The 18,088-nt window shown below is 43.3% G+C and overlaps 1 protein-coding gene across 4 annotated transcripts in view; it reads left to right on the top strand.

Annotated features, from left to right (window-relative positions):
- The window catches only part of COL11A1 (collagen type XI alpha 1 chain), a 258,210-nt gene that overhangs the window by 165,381 nt on the left and 74,741 nt on the right, over positions 1-18,088 (top strand). For all 4 annotated transcript variants that reach the window (XM_083743153.1, XM_083743154.1, XM_083743152.1 and 1 more), the window contains 5 exons: positions 6,033-6,086; positions 9,358-9,411; positions 11,796-11,849; positions 16,827-16,934; positions 17,878-17,967. In XM_083743153.1, coding sequence (XP_083599279.1) covers positions 6,033-6,086; positions 9,358-9,411; positions 11,796-11,849; positions 16,827-16,934; positions 17,878-17,967 — 360 coding nt within the window. The remainder of the gene's footprint in view (positions 1-6,032; positions 6,087-9,357; positions 9,412-11,795; positions 11,850-16,826; positions 16,935-17,877; positions 17,968-18,088) is intronic.

Here is an 18,088-nt window from a genome sequence, read left to right as displayed (position 1 = left end):
AGAGGGATTGCTGCTTTCACTGCGCAGCGATCCCTCTTGCTGTTCTGGCTTCTGAGATTCAGAATTTTTTTCTTCTTGTTTTCCTCCTCCAAAAACTAGGTGCGTCTTGTGGTCTGGTGCGTCTTATAGAGCGAAAAATACGGGTAATTCCCACAGACCTAGAAGCAGAGGTCTATCTCTTCCTACAGCATCTATTTTTACCCTGGGGCTGTTTTCTCTCTCTCAGTCAGGGAGGGTCTTTTACATGTCCTTATTTCTCAGAGCCCTGAGACAAAAGGCATGAAGGCAACTCCCTTTAAAATAGAGATTTGCAACCCAATACCTTCACCACCTTCAAAGGTTAGCTACTGGAGAACAACAATCAGTTAGTTATCAACTCAGCAATAGCTCAGAGTGCTCTCCTTGGCTTTAATATAGCTCTGTGGAAAAACCCCATGTTAAACCTTTTCACCAATACACATTTAGGCATTCACATTATACTTAACATAACTTAACGAGGGTTACAAATACAAAGTAGACAAAATATCCACATAACATTGACCTTTCCTTTCCAATGCAGAGCAAGTATACAGTTCTTTACACTTACCATGCCTCATGTTTATATTTTTTATTTCTTTTTCTTCTTTTTAAATTATTCAGTGTATAACAACCAGTACAAACAAGGAAAAAGATACCAAAACAAAATCACAGCTTACCCCTCTCATGTTGTTCATGTTTGTATTCACAAGTATATAAACACTGGGTTTGATAGAGCCAAGGAATTAAATAAGGCACTCTGGTGTATAAGGAAAAAGGGAAGGCAGAGTTAACAAGATGCAGTAAAAAAATCATTGATATGAAAATAGTCTTTAGTCATTACATATTGCTAGAAGAGGCTGTTCACACACACAAAAACAACAGAAAAACCCATCCAATTTTTAAAGGGCACTTTTATCAGTAGTTGAATGGTTTCTCTCTCTTGTTGAACCATTCACAAATGAAGAAATCATATGAGGTGTAAAGACAGGTAGAAAATAAAGTTAAAATGGCATAAAATATGATACAATGTGAAACTGGTATTTCAAAGCATTGTTTTCCTATTGTTTTTGTAGAGGCAGTGTAGTGTAATGGTTAAGGTGCCAGGCTAGGATTGAGAAGACCCAGGTTCAAATTTCCATGAAACTTACTAGGCAACCTTAGCTCTCAGCCTTGCCTACTTTGCAGGACTGTTGTGATGAATAACATTGGAAAGGAGAGGGAGCTATGTATACTGCCTTGAATTTCCTAGGTACAAAGAATCACATGATTGCATGTGATATTATGTGGGGAAGGGCACTCTTTCATATAATCTGAGCAAATATATATATATATATATATATATATATATATATTTGCTTTCGTAGATTTTCACGGGTACAGGAATGCAGGTTTTGGTGTCCTCGGGTGTCTTCCCGTGTAAAAGTTGGGGTGTCTAGGCGACGTTTCGACGAGGTCTCACTCGTCATCTTCAGGCTGGTGCTTTCGGCTTCTTGTTACTGGAACAGAGCGGGATCTCAATGTTTGAGTTCCTATAAATACTGTAGAGGGGGTGTGGTGTCTAGCCTCCAATGTTCTGGGCAGAGAGGAAGTTCCCAGGCTAGTGTGCCTTTTCTTCTTTTGTTCCTTAATTACTTGAGAGATACCTTGAGTGATTTCTTGAGTGATATCCTGAGTACCACTTAGGTGGGTCATTAGGTGTGGATTAGTTGCTAAAGTCTTTGTGTCTTGACCTCTTGAACTTTGTGAAGAGTTTTCCTGAGAAGATGGCTGTATTGCACTTAGTTGTGCTTTGGCTTGGCTTCGTGTATAGGGGCGAGCTGTGGTTTTGTGGCTTGTGTCAGCCAGATCTGTGTAGGGATTGCAGGGGGGTGCAGCATCCGGAGGTGCCACCATGGATTGGCTACTGGATGGTGTCAGTAATTCATCTGTGGAGAGGGTCTGGGTTTGGGTCTGGTGTGGTTGATAGGTGTTGGCGTTCTGTGTGCCTCTGGATCTGGTGTCAGTTTTTGTGGAGAGGGCTAATTTCCAGATGTCTGGCAAGCGGGATGTGTCGTCACGCTTGTTCATGTTGTGAGGGTGTTTCTCTATCTCGATGGCTTCCATGATTATTCTCTTGTGGTGATGTTCCGTGTTAAAGAGCAATTTGGAATCTGCAAAATTAATTTCGTGTCCTGTTTCTTTCATGTGTTGGAAAAGAGAGGAAGTTTTTTCTTCTTTTTTGACGGCATTCTTGTGTTCTGCGATACGTGCATTTATTCGTCTGTTTGTTTGTCCAATGTACGTGGCTGGGCAGACTTTGCAGGGTATTTCATAGATCCCTTGGTTTTCCAACTGGATTTTATCCTTGGGGTTTCTGAGGATATTGGCTATTTTTTGGTTGGTGCAAAAGGCTGTTTTGATATTGTGTTTATGGAGGATTTTGCTAATTTTATCTGTAGTGCCCTTGATATAAGGAAGGAGGGCCATGCCATTGTTTTCTTCTGTGTCTTGGTTTTTGGGGGGTGTTTCCTTTTGGATTAGCTTCGTAATCCTGTTTTGCTGGTATCCATTGGCAATTAACACATTTGAGAGATTCTGTAACTCAGTTGTCAAGTGGTCTTTGTCAGCCAGGCGTTTGGTTCTGGAGATGAGAGTCTTGGCTACGGAGTTTATTTGTGCAGGGTGGTGGTGTGATTGTGCATGTAAGTAGCGGTTGGTGTGTGTTTTTTTCTGGTAGATAGTGTGTCCTAGGGAGCCATCAGGTTTTTTGTAGATTAGGACGTCAAGGAAGGGAAGTTGGTTGTTGGCTTCTATTTCCATAGTGAATTGTATTTTGGGGTGTAAGTTGTTGAGATGTGTGAGGAAGCTATCCAGTTTTTCCTTCCCGTGTGGCCAAATTACAAAGGTGTCGTCAACATATCTGAGCCAAAGTTTGGGTTTGTGTTCTGACTTGTCTAAAGCATTGGTTTCAAAGTGTTCCATGTACAGGTTTGCGATGACCGGTGATCCTCAGAAACCCCAAGGATAAAATCCAGTTGGAAAACCAAGGGATCTATGAAATACCCTGCAAAGTCTGCCCAGCCACGTACATTGGACAAACAAACAGACGAATAAATGCACGTATCGCAGAACACAAGAATGCCGTCAAAAAAGAAGAAAAAACTTCCTCTCTTTTCCAACACATGAAAGAAACAGGACACGAAATTAATTTTGCAGATTCCAAATTGCTCTTTAACACGGAACATCACCACAAGAGAATAATCATGGAAGCCATCGAGATAGAGAAACACCCTCACAACATGAACAAGCGTGACGACACATCCCGCTTGCCAGACATCTGGAAATTAGCCCTCTCCACAAAAACTGACACCAGATCCAGAGGCACACAGAACGCCAACACCTATCAACCACACCAGACCCAAACCCAGACCCTCTCCACAGATGAATTACTGACACCATCCAGTAGCCAATCCATGGTGGCACCTCCGGATGCTGCACCCCCCTGCAATCCCTACACAGATCTGGCTGACACAAGCCACAAAACCACAGCTCGCCCCTATACACGAAGCCAAGCCAAAGCACAACTAAGTGCAATACAGCCATCTTCTCAGGAAAACTCTTCACAAAGTTCAAGAGGTCAAGACACAAAGACTTTAGCAACTAATCCACACCTAATGACCCACCTAAGTGGTACTCAGGATATCACTCAAGAAATCACTCAAGGTATCTCTCAAGTAATTAAGGAACAAAAGAAGAAAAGGCACACTAGCCTGGGAACTTCCTCTCTGCCCAGAACATTGGAGGCTAGACACCACACCCCCTCTACAGTATTTATAGGAACTCAAACATTGAGATCCCGCTCTGTTCCAGTAACAAGAAGCCGAAAGCACCAGCCTGAAGATGACGAGTGAGACCTCGTCGAAACGTCGCCTAGACACCCCAACTTTTACACGGGAAGACACCCGAGGACACCAAAACCTGCATATATATATATATATATATATATATATATATATGCGCGCTTCCTCTTTTCAGGTGGTTCTAACTTCAGGCAAATGTGTTTTTTGTTTGTTGGTTTGTTTTTGCTTCATAAGCAGTTTTCTGAACCTTAATTTGTTTTGAGCTGTAATGCTGTCAGCTGAGTGTAGGAATTGTAGATCTCGCCATAAAAGCTCTGCCTAGCCGCCACCTGGCTGAGCATGAGCCAAATATAGATGCTAGCTGCACTTTCACAAGGATCCAGGTCTGCTTCCTGCCTTTTTTATTGTTTCCTCCTTGAATAATAATAATAATAATAATAATAATAATAATAATAATTTGTACCCCACCCCTCCAGCCAGAGCCAGGCTCACAGTGGCTAACATCATGAAACTAAGGCAGTTTCAGAACATAAGAACATAAAAACAGGCAATCAGTTAGTTAAAATACATCTTAAAATTAGTTCAGAGCAAATTAAAATCTGGACAGATGGCAGTCCACTGGCAAAATTGAGAGTGGTTAACATTCTCCAGGGTCAACTGTTACCACTGCTCTTATAAAGGACCTGTGAGCGGACTAGGAGGCCTCTTTAATGCTTGTTCTTATACAGAAAGAAAAGAATGAGACTGAACCCCGACCAAAGGCCTGGCGGAACAGCTCCATCTTGCAGGCCCTGCGGAAAGATGTCAAATCCCGCAGGGCCCTGGTCTCTTGTGAGAGAGCATTCCACCAGGCCGGGGCCACAGCCGAAAAGGCCCTGGCTCTGGTCGAGGCAAGTCTAATCTCCTTGGGGCCTGGGATCTTCAGGGTGTTATTATTTGCAGACCTTAAGGTCCTCCGTGGGGCATACCAGGAGAGGCAGTCCCGTAGGTACGAGGGTCCTAGGCCGTATGCATGCAGAATCCTTTTCATGTACATTCCTCACAAGAGTTTCTCCAGCTGAAATTTGACTCTCACAATGAATTTCATTCAATGCCAGGCTGCAACAAGAGAACTTCAAAGAACTCTGAGATATTCTGTCCTCTTCACGAGAGCAGCAGAGAAACACTTCACAAGGAATTGCAGTCACAGGGCTGACTTTCCCATGAACCTTAACTTAAAAAAATAAATAGCAGGAAGGTATATAATTTTGACATATTTTGCCTCAGGTGCAGAAATGTCTAAAATAACCTGTGCTTCTGTATGTGGGCTGCATACACACTACTGACTTAAAATGAAGCTGGTTTGTTGGTTTTTCTCAATTCAGGTGGAAGCTGGTTTTTGGGAAAATGCCTCAAAACACAGTATTTCATAAGGAACAACAACATAGATATGGATTATGGCTAACTTTGTATATATGCTGCTTCCCAAACCAGCGGTGGGAGTACCCTGGATACAAAATAAATTACTTGGGAGGAAGGCTGCACACACACCATATAAAAATAATTTTATTATTTGTACCCCGCCCATCTGACAGGGTTGCCCCACCCACTCTGGACGGCTTCCAGCATATAGAAAAACATATTTTAAAAGCTATTTAAAGGACATGGTTTTACCAAAAGAATCATGGGAACTGTAGAGGTACAATTACCAGCACCCTTAACACAGTACAGCTCCCAGGATATTGTACAATATGTGTGTGCTTTGAATGTATGGTATTACGCTGCCTAAGTCTCGTGGCATTCAGTGGGGCTCACTTCTCAGCAGACATACATAGGAATGTGCTCTAATGCTGATCCTAGGTAATATTTATTTTTGTAACCAAATTAATAAGTGGAATTGCTTACAGAAATTTGGCCACTGGCATTGTACTGAAATGACACATCCTATTCTAAAAAGAGTGAGACAAGCCTTGCCCTGTCTCATCTGTATACAAGTAATTTTGCCCAGATGTTTAGGTGTGTGTTTAAATATATTTGCGGAAACAAAAACGTTTTTCACTGAGGCCCCCACCTTGTCAACAGCCATGGGCAGGCATTAGTTTAACATTTCCTACAGGTTGGTAGCTCTTTCCATGCTGCTGCTGCTGCTGCTAACGTTTTTTGTTGTTTTGCTTTTGCTTTTCTGATCAATTTTAGGGCCCACAAGGACCCCAGGGGCCTGTTGGATTTCCTGGACCAAAGGGACCTCCTGTAAGTATTTTCCGAAAATAAATGCAATGCTTATTCAGCAAATGGGATGCAGAAATAAAGACTGGTTGTTAAGCACAATCAGAAGTGTTTGTGAAGAACAATGGCCAGAAGATTCCTTATTCCAATTCCAGTCTCCGGGTTGCCAGTTTTTCATATATCCTCTCTTCTAGATGGATACATAACGATCCCTGGGCATCCTTGCACAGAATGACAGAACGATCTAAACCCCCTTTGTGCAAGGCTGGGCAGTTGGACTGAGTAGAGACATCCCTCCATCTAGTATTGTTGGCTTCTCTATCTGCTGCCAGATCTGATGCAGAGCTCCCTCTTCCATCTGCCAAAGAGGCTTTTGGGGCAGGGATCCCAAGATGTCCCGGCTGCTATCATATGACAGCATTGGCCCAATTTGAACCTGATCACTGTGCCAGCTCCCAGCTGCCCCTCATCCACTTTCCACCCCACCAGGGCTGCAGACATGGCAGTAGCCCAGCCACTCCATAAAGCCCCACCAGGCTGTGGAGAGACTTAGGAATGCTCCCTATGCCCCACTGAATTTAAAGGTTCTTGCCTTTCCAAGGTTTGCAGCTTGTGTTATTTGTGCACAGTTGCTCCTCAAGAAAGATCAGCTCAGAGCGGCTCAATAGTGATTTTCCTGGTACAGTGGTACCTCAGGTTGCAGATGCTTCAGGTTACATATGCTTCAGGTTACAGACTCTGCTAACCCAGAAATAGTACCTCGGGTTAAGAACTTTGCTTCAGGATGAGAACAGAAATCATGCGGCGATGGCGCGGTGGCAGCAGGAGGCCCCATTAGCTAAAGTGGTACCTCAGGTTAAGAACAGTTTCAGGTTAAGAACAGACCTCCAGAATGAATTAAGTTCTTAACCCAAGGTACCACTGTATATGAAGTAGGTAAAACTGTTTAGCAAGTACTGTAGCTGCCACCAACCTGCTGCTACAATGAAACAAACATTAAAGGCAAAAGTGTTTGCTGGGAAATCTGATAACAATGATAGGACATGTCTGGGAACAAACAACTGAAGCTGTATTAAAAAAAAAAATCAGAAGCGTATATAAGGTGAGTTTCTGTTCTGTGCGGCTAAAAAGGTAAAGGTAAAGGTACCCCTGCCCGTACGGGCCAGTCTTGACAGACTCTGGGGTTGTGCGCCCATCTCACTCAAGAGGCCAGGGGCCAGCGCTGTCCGGAGACACTTCCGGGTCACGTGGCCAGCGTGACAAAGCTGCATCTGGCGAGCCAGAGCCGCACACGGAAACGCCGTTTACCTTCCCGCTGGTAAGCGGTCCCTATTTATCTACTTGCACCCGGAGGTGCTTTCGAACTGCTAGGTTGGCAGGCGCTGGGACCGAGCAGCGGGAGCGCACCCCGCCGCAGGGATTCGAACCGCCGACCTTTCGATCGGCAAGTCCTAGGCGCTGAGGCTTTAACCCACAGCGCCACCTGCGTCCCCTCTGTGCGGCTACAGTGTATTAAAAAGTGTGCTATATGACTCCTGCTTTTCCTGCAACCTTAGCTGAAATGCGTTTTTCCTCATTCTGTGTAACATAACCCTGACAATGCAATTTGTAGCCTTCATTGTGCACACCTGGTTTGCTGCTGAAAATTTTGTGCAAGCTCTCAACAAGGCAGTTTGCAGGGTAAAGACGTTCATTGAAAACTTGTCATCATCCCAACCAGGTGGCAGCCTCTTTCGTATCTGCAAAATGTTTTTCTCTGTAGGGATGACCAGATGCCACTAGAGGTCTCTCTCCATCTTGCGTCGATCCCAGTCCCAAAAGGAAAGAAAAATGCTGAAGTTAATGGGAAAGTTATATCCGCTATTGGCAGACTATTACCAAAACAAGTGTACGACATGCACTAACTGGGTTATTGTCTTTAAAATGTTGCATTCATAAATGGAACTGAAGTATCCACCAGCCTGGAATAATGTATAGGCTTTCAAAGGTTTTAGGGTCACATTTACCTTCGTGGAATTGATCAGCTCCAATGGAATCAACTGCTTGTTTCTGCCTAATACAACTCTTCGGCCTTTGTTTGAGCTTTGCTTGTAGACCAGGTTTGTCCTGGTGTGCAGAATGTACTGAACCTGAAATCATATTGATCCAGCATCCCTTGCTCTTATTATCCTTGCTTGACAGAATGTCACATGGAGACGTAACTTCCCAGCTTCACTTTTATTACCTCCCACTCTAGGGATCTATTATGTCCATCACTACATTGCAGAGCAAAAATCTGTGTTTGCCCTATGGAAACAAAGTGGGGGTGGGGGGTGGCAGGATCAATTAGGGGGTGGGAGTGGAGAAGGGGCTGTCAGCAAAATGTTTAAGCAGAAATACTTTTCAAAGCGCCTAAAACAGATTTTTATTGAAAAGAAAGAAAGAACGGCCAGAGTTCCATTATGGCATGCTGGTGTGTAACATGTTCAGATGTCATCAACCACCCTTGGTTCCTTGCATAATGTTGGGGTATTTTTTTGCATATTTTAATATCACAGACCTCCACCCTTATTGTACTGATAAATTCCGTAAGTTTTCATTTTTAAAACAGTTTCTATCAAATCGGGGTTGAGCAAAGTACAATTTTCAAAGATACCAGCATTCTTGTGAATTTGGACTGCCTTAGGAGAAATCGTTGTGCAATTGGGGAGAGGTAATAAATTAATGAGGAGCAGGCAGCAGAAATGTACTATTTTGTCTCTTTTGGATGAGAGGGCACCAGGGTTTTTCTGGTACCTTCTTTACTGTTTGACTTATTTACAGATACAGAAGTAGGTCACATTAGAAGCTATGGGCCCGCACAGCTGGCAGCGCACAAAGGCACAGAATGTGCATTAGATTCCTTAAGGAAGCAATTGCTCAGACCCCCTGCAGCCCCTTGCCCTACATGCTTCCAGTCCAGCTAAACTCCAACCCCAAGAAACCCCCCTCGGGCTCTCTGATTCACTCTCTCTGCCTTCCCATCCAAGATACAACAACACTGTGCCTGTGTTGCATTGGCTAAAGGGTGTTCCCTTCCAAAGGCAGACAAGAGAGAGAGAGAGATTTCCAGTCATTAACTCCCATTCAGCAAATATTAACTGAACATCCCTGACCATGAGCAGTCAGCTTAATAATGGTTGGCCACTCAGCCGGCATTCATGGTGGGATGCTTGAAAGCCAGCTTGTCAGATTGGAGCTATCACAGAGATTGCTAGACTTGGTTAGCATCTGCTTCTCAGAGCTATAATTTGATTGCTTATGTTTCCCATTGCAGGGTCCGCCAGGGAAGGATGGCTTGCCCGGACACCCAGGGCAGAGGGGTGAAACTGTAAGTGCATTATTTGTTTTTCTTCGATATGGTGTTTTGTTTGGTTTTTAGTACACTGCTCATTCCTCTTGGATAGAACTTGACACTTGGCAATCAACATGAACCTGGAATCCTAATCCCAGCTACAAAACAGGGCTGGATTAACCATTAAGCACAATAAGCACACACTTGAGGTATCAAGGGAAGAGGGGGCACCGTGTTTATTTTTCATTGCCAGATTTACCATGGACCATATTGCTATTATTACTATAGTGCAGCTGAACCAGGCTCCCACGATAAATGAAAATATTACATAGACACACACATACACACATATATAATAAAATAGTAATAACAGTATAGATCAATGATATATTTTGAATTAGATATATATGGTGGCACCAAAATATTCTAAGTGCTTAGGGCTTCTAAAAGTCTTAATCCAGCCCTGCTGCAAAGCAAGGAGGCGGCTGTGATTTCCAGTGAAGACCTGAGCAGGTTGTGCAGAAGATGCTTAATCCTTCCTCCAGGCTGCTTTCCCCCACCCCTTCACTTTCCCCCACAATATAACAAATGTTTATGTTGCAGAGATTAATATTGCACAGTTTGAAGTGACTGGAAGCATAAGAACTAGCTCCTTTTGGAAAAAAATCATCGTCCCAGCCCATAAAAATATTATTCAATTTTTTTACTGGCAGAACTCTTCAAAACAAAACATAAGCATCAAAGATACAACCAAAACATCCATACAATGACTTGTGCTGTCCAGCACAGGCTCAGCATCTTACAAAATATGAAATAATCCAAATAGATCTATAAGCATATATATATATACGAAAGCATATATATATATATATATATATCCTCAGCCTCCGTTCCACCCTCCATTGTCTTAGGCTGTTTAGTCTCCCTTCAGGAGAGCTTCATTTACATTCTTGCTCCATTGAGTTTGGGAGAACAAGACTCAATGGCCACTCCCTTTTAAAATGGAGATTTGCAGCCCAATACCTTCATCACATGATCTAAGGTTACAACACTCACAGGTTAGCTACCAGAGAACAACAATCAGTTAATTATCAACTCAGCAAGAGCTCAGAGTGCTCTCCTTGGCTTTAATATAGCTCTGTGGAAAAACCCCACGTCAAACCTTTTCACCAATACACATTTAAGCATTCTCATTTCAGTGTCCATTAAACTGTTATACTTAACAAAAAAGGGATCGGAGAAGATCAATTGCTCAGGGAAAGCTGAGCAATTTTTCTGCCCTTTTCTGCCCATGGCGTCTTCAGTGCAGATTGCACTCTGTACCTGCCAGCAGTGGAGGTCTGTCAATTCCTTGTTGGCTGCTAAATGCCTGGAACTGCTCTTGGAAGGTCACAGTGCAGCTTTGCTGAAGTAGCAGCTTTGAGTGAGCATTAGCGCAGAGGATCCTCTGGCTCCCGGCAATTCTCAGGGGGCCGTTTGCTTCTTTTGCAAAAACTTTTCCTTAAAAGGATCATCAAGACATTCAATGTGCCTTCAAACACGCCTTAGGGAGTCTTTGTGTGCTTTCCCCCTCTTTTTATATATAATCCATCACTTTGTAGCATTGCTGAGCTCTTTTAAATGTGTGGCTCGCCACTCTGCTGCAGGAGAGCATCCATCTTGCAGCACTGTCTCCAGTTGTATTTGCACCAAATATCTCAGAGGTGCTGCTGGATTTCGCCCACAGCAAAATTTCAAGGCCGATTTGGATGCCCCTACACTGGTGAAACATGCAATGAATTTTGTGGGGTGGAACTAGAAGGACTTTGATGAGACCAATGAAATTTCTCTTGAGATAATTCCTCTCGTTCCTACTTGGGGTACGTTGAAAACAGTTAAACAAGCTGTTGGTCCCCTTTTATAAAGGAGGGAAGAGCGGGGAAATCAACATCTTGATTTCTCATCTCAGTTACTACCTCCGTTTGGTATTCCTTCCATGCCTTTAAGGCATCATCTACCTGTCGGTCCCAGTCTGATTTTAAGTGTATCTATGTATAGCTGTTCTTGCTTGTCTGCTCTTAACATATCTGTGCGGATGTCTGCAACATATATTTGAACTGAATCTGAGCAATATCATTTGTGCAATCACAGCCCCCTAATCAGTTTTGCAGAAAGTGCGACCTGCGAATGCTGCCACTTTGAACCGTGCTAGCAGAGGAGCCAAGCTCGCAATGATTGGAAATGATAGATCTTTGAAAGAGTCTTCAATATTTTACATTCAAGTGCGCGCAGTAATAACAGAAATGGCAGTCTTTATTCTTGGGGGAAAGACGATTCCCTTGACACCGTGCTTCATGCTTCTCATCTCTTCAGCAGTTAAAAGCCGTTTGTGATGTGCAGAAGTGTCAGTATTAGTAACCATTGTCTGCTTTGTTTCTTAGGGTTTCCAAGGCAAGACTGGCCCCCCGGGTCCTGGTGGCGTGGTTGGACCTCAGGTATGATGTTTCTGCCTAACTTTAGCTTTACCAAATGTGGAGGGAGCCTTTAGTTTGGCCGTGCCTGTCGCACAGCAACCTCTTTCAAGCTGACCCATGACACAGTCTACCAATGGGGTGGATGTTCAGACCAAGACTGTTTTTGCCTCGTGCCCACATGTGCCCCCAAGCAAGTCTGTTTTGTCGCTATTCCATGTGACAAACGGGGAGGAAATACACAGTTGTTGTTTTTAATTACTGTTGTTTTTTTAAAGTAAGAAATGGCAGCTGCTACTTATGAGATGGTCCAAGGCAGGCATAGGCAACCTTCGGCCCTCCAGATGTTTTGGCCTACAACTCCCATGATCCCTAGCTAACAGGACCAGTGCTCAGGGATGATGGGAATTGTAGTCCAAAACATCTGGAGGGCTGAAGGATGCCTATGCCTGGTCCAAGGCCTCCCTCCCTCCCTCCCTCTCTTCTTTCTTTCTTTCTTTCTTTCTTTCTTTCTTTCTTTCTTTCTTTCTCTCTCTTTCTCTCTTTCTCTCTTGCCATTTCCGAGATCAGGAGGAGAGGGGGTTGCGGGCAGAACCCCCTCCCACCCTCGCGGGGGCTGGCCCCTTGCCCCCGCGAGACCCAGGGAATTCCCGGGGCGGGCCTTCAAATCGGCCCGCCAATCTGCGGGCCGAGGAGGTGTGGCCAATTCATACTTAAGGCCAGGCACGCCCCGGGATCTCCCTCTTTGCCCCTCCTTCACCAACTGAGAGGTTTTCCCGTCCCACCCACCCTTAGGCTTAGTTAGGCATGACCTTGCTATGGACTCCGGTTGGTCGCCGCGTGGGGCCTGGTAGGAATTTTTCCAAGTTGGCACACTTGCAGCCTTTTGGTTTTTTCGCCTACCTTGTAGCAATCGTCACAACTTCCTGGTATTGGTGGTTAGGCATTGGCAGGGGTTAATTGTTATGCAAATGGACGGGGGGGAAGGAACTGCCATCACCTTCCCCCAATGGAAGGGGTAGTCCGTTAGAGGACTCCGGGGGCGTGGCCTTGTCCGCAACCTGGAAGGTAGGGCCTCCGGCACGCCCCCCAGCGGTGACACCCGTGGGATCCTAGTTGGCGTACTTCAACAGGACCCCCAAGGCTTGTGTGCAACCCTTCCCGGTCACCAGGCCGGGTAGTCAATAGGAGCCAATGCCTAAGGCCAATACCTTCAGTTCTTTAATCAATAAAGTTGTGGCCTTTTACGCCCATTAACCTTAATTAAAGTGTCAGTATCTTTATTTCACATGGGGGGAGGGGACTTGCCACGCAACTCTTTCTCTCTTTGTTTAACAGCATAAAGCTGCTAAGAGCAGCTTCAAAGTGTGGCACCTGCCACACTGGATAAAAAATGCTTTTTTATCACACATCCTGATGTGCTGTCACTTCCTGTGTAACTGTTTTTCATCTTGTATTTTTATGTCATGAGCTGCCCTGAGATCTATAAATGAAGTACGATATAATTTTTAAAATAATAATAATAATAATAATAATAATAATAATAATAATAGAGAAGATGGCTGTCCCCATGTATTAATGGTGACAGCCATCTTCTATTCTGCACAATGTTGTTTTGTACATCCCATTTTATGTACAGTTACCCAGTAAGATCTGTGTGGCCACTCCTTGGAGCATGTTAGAAAGCATGTTTATCCCTTGCAGCAAACTGTGAGACAGAGAATGTGATTGATTGAACCCAGTGCTTGCAGTAAATCATGGATCTGTCCCATGATGTGTCTTGGTTCAAGAGTCAGGACTGAGATGGGGTGGACTTGCTTTGGAGCAAGTCCCCTGAAACAGATGAGGTTTGCATGTTTATCAGAAATTCGCCTGAAAAGAAATCTGTGGGATCTGTAAATCATGGGAAACCATGCTCACATTAGTGGACAAGTTTAAAAAACGTACCACGGGATTGTTAGCAACCCTACGAGAGATTATGGAAGGTTCGTGGAGACCTATACATGCCCAGTTTAGGAGGTCAGAGTCAGACTTGTCCTTCTACAAATGGAAGGGCATCTTTAATTTGTGGAAGGCAATTCTATCTAGTGGTAGCTCCCTCTGGAGGGAGGACCATGGGGAGTCAATTTACCCTGACTTGCCCTTTTTCCAGAAGCATACCATGCTACTTTATGTGATGTTCAAGAGTTTCTCCAAACCTTCCAGACCAGGGCTGCAGGGAAAAGGAAGAAATGCCCACCTCCCCCCCCCCAAAAAAAAAACACCTTCCACCCTTTCTTCTGTAGAAGGCTGCCATGAACTTACTTCAACTTATGGGAACTCTGGATCCAACCCATAGTAATTTTTTTAGGAATCACAGAGTGTGGCTTGACTAGAAATGCTATTGCAACAAGCTCTTAAAGAAAAGCTTTTAGGTGGCCAGACCTCTCTGAATTTCTCTCTACTCTGGTTTAACTACAGGAGTCGTATGAATCATTTTTGTTGTGTTTCTTCCAACACTTCAGTGAAGTGAAACAGCGGGCATCTTACTGAGTGCCCATTTTATCTGAATTACCGTGTGTCTCCTTCTCGGCTTTTATTGACTATGCTTAATTTCCAATGGCTGACCAGGCTGCCTTTGAATGTTAGGAAAGGTAACTGAAATCCCATCTCAAGACTGGTATATTGTGCATTTGCTTTCTTTGCGAGGGTTTTTAATTTATTTGTATCGTATTAGCGTTTTATTTTCTTTCTTTTTAAAAAGAAAAATAGCCCGTTGCTTTCTGTCACCAGGAAAAATATATATGCATTGCACCATGTACAAACTTAGAAGGAGCTTGCACATGAATTTGTATCATGAACACCATTATCATTCTGTGTTGATGTTTCTGATTTTTATCTTTAAATAGGAGTAATGGAAATGTAGTGGCAAAACACGGCGTTAAATTTCCTTTCAACTAATGTCTTACAGAGTGCTTAGTACACTTTGGAATCAATGGCATTTGTTTCTGCTTTGCTTCCAAATGTATATCTGAGGTAGTGAGCTGAATTTGGATTGCCTCATCAGAATCCAAGCAAGGCCTATTAATCAGGGTTTTGCAGTGCTACTTGATGGAGTCCTTCCCAGATAAGAGAGAGCCTGCATAATTAGCTAGGCTTCCTATTACCCCAAGACAATAGAAACAATATATCTCCACACACTTCCTCGTAACTGTATACCAGTTTTCCAACTTGCCAGGCCAATGGCAACACAGAATCATAGCCTTGTAGAGTTCAAAGAGTCATCTAGCCCAGCAATGCAGGAATCCCAACAGAAGCATCCATGAAAGATGGCCATTTAACCTCTGCTTTGACACCTCCACTGAAGGACAGTTCACCACCTCACGAGGGAGACCGTTTGACTGTCTAACAGCTCTTACCATCAGAAAGTTCTTCCTGGTGTTTTGTCAGAATCTCCTTTCTTGTAACTTGAAGCCAATGCTATTAGCCACATTTGCTGGACACTTGGGCCATGTGCATCAGAAAGGAAGGGTGTAGACCACTCACCGCCACATGAAGAATGGCAGAAGCTGGGATGTGGAGTTTCCAGTGAGCAGGAAAGGTGCAACAGCGCTAAAGACCCATCTCCCCTCAAATTCTTACCATTGAGCAATCACAGCTAGATATGGACAGATCAGCCCATCTCTGCTCTGTGCCAGTACCTTTGGGAATTGGTCCAACTTACCTGTTTTCTTTCTTTCATTAAAAAAAAAACATTTTTATTAGTTTTTACATGAAATTTCCAAAAAACATACAACATATTTTCTTATCTTATTAGGTGTTTTGGACTTCCATCAACCACATCTGAAGATTTTTCAGTCTTTATCACTTAATCTGCATTTCATTAATTTTACTTTTACTTTTAATAGTCCTTCACAAATAATTCTTTTCATACTTTCCTCTGCAATATTTCACATCGTCCTCCTTACAAAACTTCTTGCAATCTTACTAGCGTAGTCTGTTGATTACAATTACTTTTCAAATAGTTCACATATTTACTCCAGTCCTCTGAGAATCTCTGGTCCCACAGGTTTCAAATCCTTCCTGTCATTTTGTCTAATTCTGCATAGTCCATTAATTTCGTCTGCCATTCGTCTTTCGTCGGTAATTCTTCCAGTTTCCATTTCTGTGCCAACAGTACCCTTGCTGCCATTATTGCATATAAAAACAGTTTATTATCCTGTCTATTAATATCCTCCCCTACAATGCCAAGTAGAAATGCTTCTGGATTTTTTTTTTAAATAAATGTAGATTTCAACAACTTTTTCATTTCATTATATATCATTTCCCAGAAGCTTTTCACTTTCTTACATTCCCACCACATGTGATAAAAAGATCCTTCTTTTTCTTTACATTTCCAACATTTATTACTTATTTTATACATTTTGGCTAATTTCACTGGTGTAATATACCTGTTTTCATGCAGATTTCAAAGTGAAAATCCTAAAACATAACACTAATCCCATGGTACAAACTTGATAACATACTTAATGAGATGGCCCAAGGGTTGCCTTCTGCCTTCTTCATTTCCAAAATCAGCATTTCAGAACTAGTAACTTCAGTGCCATGTGGCTGAAAGCCCCTTTGAAATGCTTGGTGGAAGCGCAATCCCTTCCTAGGGAACTATATGCAATTTCTTTGGCCACTGATATATGCATTTTGTGCATATTATTTGGCCGGAGAACTGCGTTGCAAAATTTCAAAGGTCGGCTGCGTTTTGGTTTGTGCATTATTTCAGAAGGTGCAAATTAGGAAGACTCACCTTTGAATCTCATTTCTCCCCTATCCCATCATAGCACTACCATGTCCTGACCATTTTTGGAGTAGGATGCTTTCATGGTACAACTGTGTTTGGAGATCTTAAATGCTGAAGGCCATTTGACCATGACAAGAAAACTGGCTATCTGTATTCCTCTTGGAAGTGGAGGTCAAGGAATATGTCAGTGGCACGGGATAATTAATGCTGTTCCTTTGGTTTCTTAGGGCCCCACTGGCGAGACTGGCCCAATAGGTGAGAGAGGTCATCCTGGTCCTCCAGGCCCACCAGGTGAACAAGGTCTTCCAGGGGCTGCTGGGAAAGAAGGTGCTAAGGTATCAGTGCTGGCATGTGCACTTGTGTTGGATGCATGAAAACACACTAACATTTTCTTGTGTGGTGATCTGAATGGGCAGTTTGCCACAGCTTCAGAGATACACATGGGATTTGTTACTTCAGATCTAACTTTGTTGAGTGGTGGGTAGTGGTGGACCTACATTCTGGGAACCCCTTGGCAGCCAGCAATGAGGTCTAGCTAGCCACTGTTGTCTTCTTCAATGGGTTGTTCCATGACAGATCACAATGTCTGTGCTACTGACTTTCAAACTCTGGGATGGAAATATATGCAACGACAAAATCTATCAATTTGACTCAAATCAATGCAACTCAGATTAGGTCTACTAGACCCCCAAGATTTAAGCAAAGCAGATGAAAATAGCTTCTGGGGGCTCTCTTGGATTAGGGGCCATGAAGCTTAAGTTGTATTAGTTTCATAGTAGATCCGCCCCGGACAGTGGGAATTAGTGCAGGGAATGGCCTTCAACACTGGAAGAATGATGCTCCCTAGCATCCAAATGGGTCTACATTGTAATGGTCCAAAATGTCCAACAGTGGCAAGTGCAGTTAATGAAGCTGCATGGGTGCACTGAAGATTGAGACTGTGTGCTTAGGAGTACCGAACCTCACGTAAAATGTAAGCTAGCATTGGAATGATTATGGCTGAGATGAAAACTCATGTAACTGCTTCTTTGATCAAAAGAACAATGATAAACAAGTTCAGGAAGAGAGTTTACTCACAAAAATCAATGCTTTGGCATATGTTCACGTCTCTGATCTTTATTGATTAGTAAAAAAAAGAACATCAGCTCTTTTAAATTTGGCAGGATTTTCAGAACTTGCCATGTGAGTGGATGCAGAATCTCATTGCCATTAAAATCCAGCATATGTGAGAAATCATGGCTGAACCGCCTGCAATTTGTTTTTGATCTGTTTCCTTAGGGTGATCCAGGTCCTCAAGGCATCTCTGGAAAAGATGGACCTCCAGGACTCCGTGGTTTCCCAGGTGAAAGAGGCCTGCCAGGAGCTCAGGTACAGTATTATGGATCTGTTCCTAACCCTATTTGCATGGGGTTAAGTCCTGAGTAGGAGTTATTTCTGGTGTCTGCACATTGTTATATTAACTGTTAAGAGAACAATGTCCACACAGAGT

Source organism: Podarcis gaigeae (assembly GCF_964106915.1).
Source record: "Podarcis gaigeae genome assembly, chromosome: 6".
NCBI lineage: Eukaryota > Metazoa > Chordata > Lepidosauria > Squamata > Lacertidae > Podarcis > Podarcis gaigeae.
The sequence above is the reverse complement of the archived record's forward strand: the minus strand, read 5'-3'. Positions and strand labels throughout refer to the sequence as shown.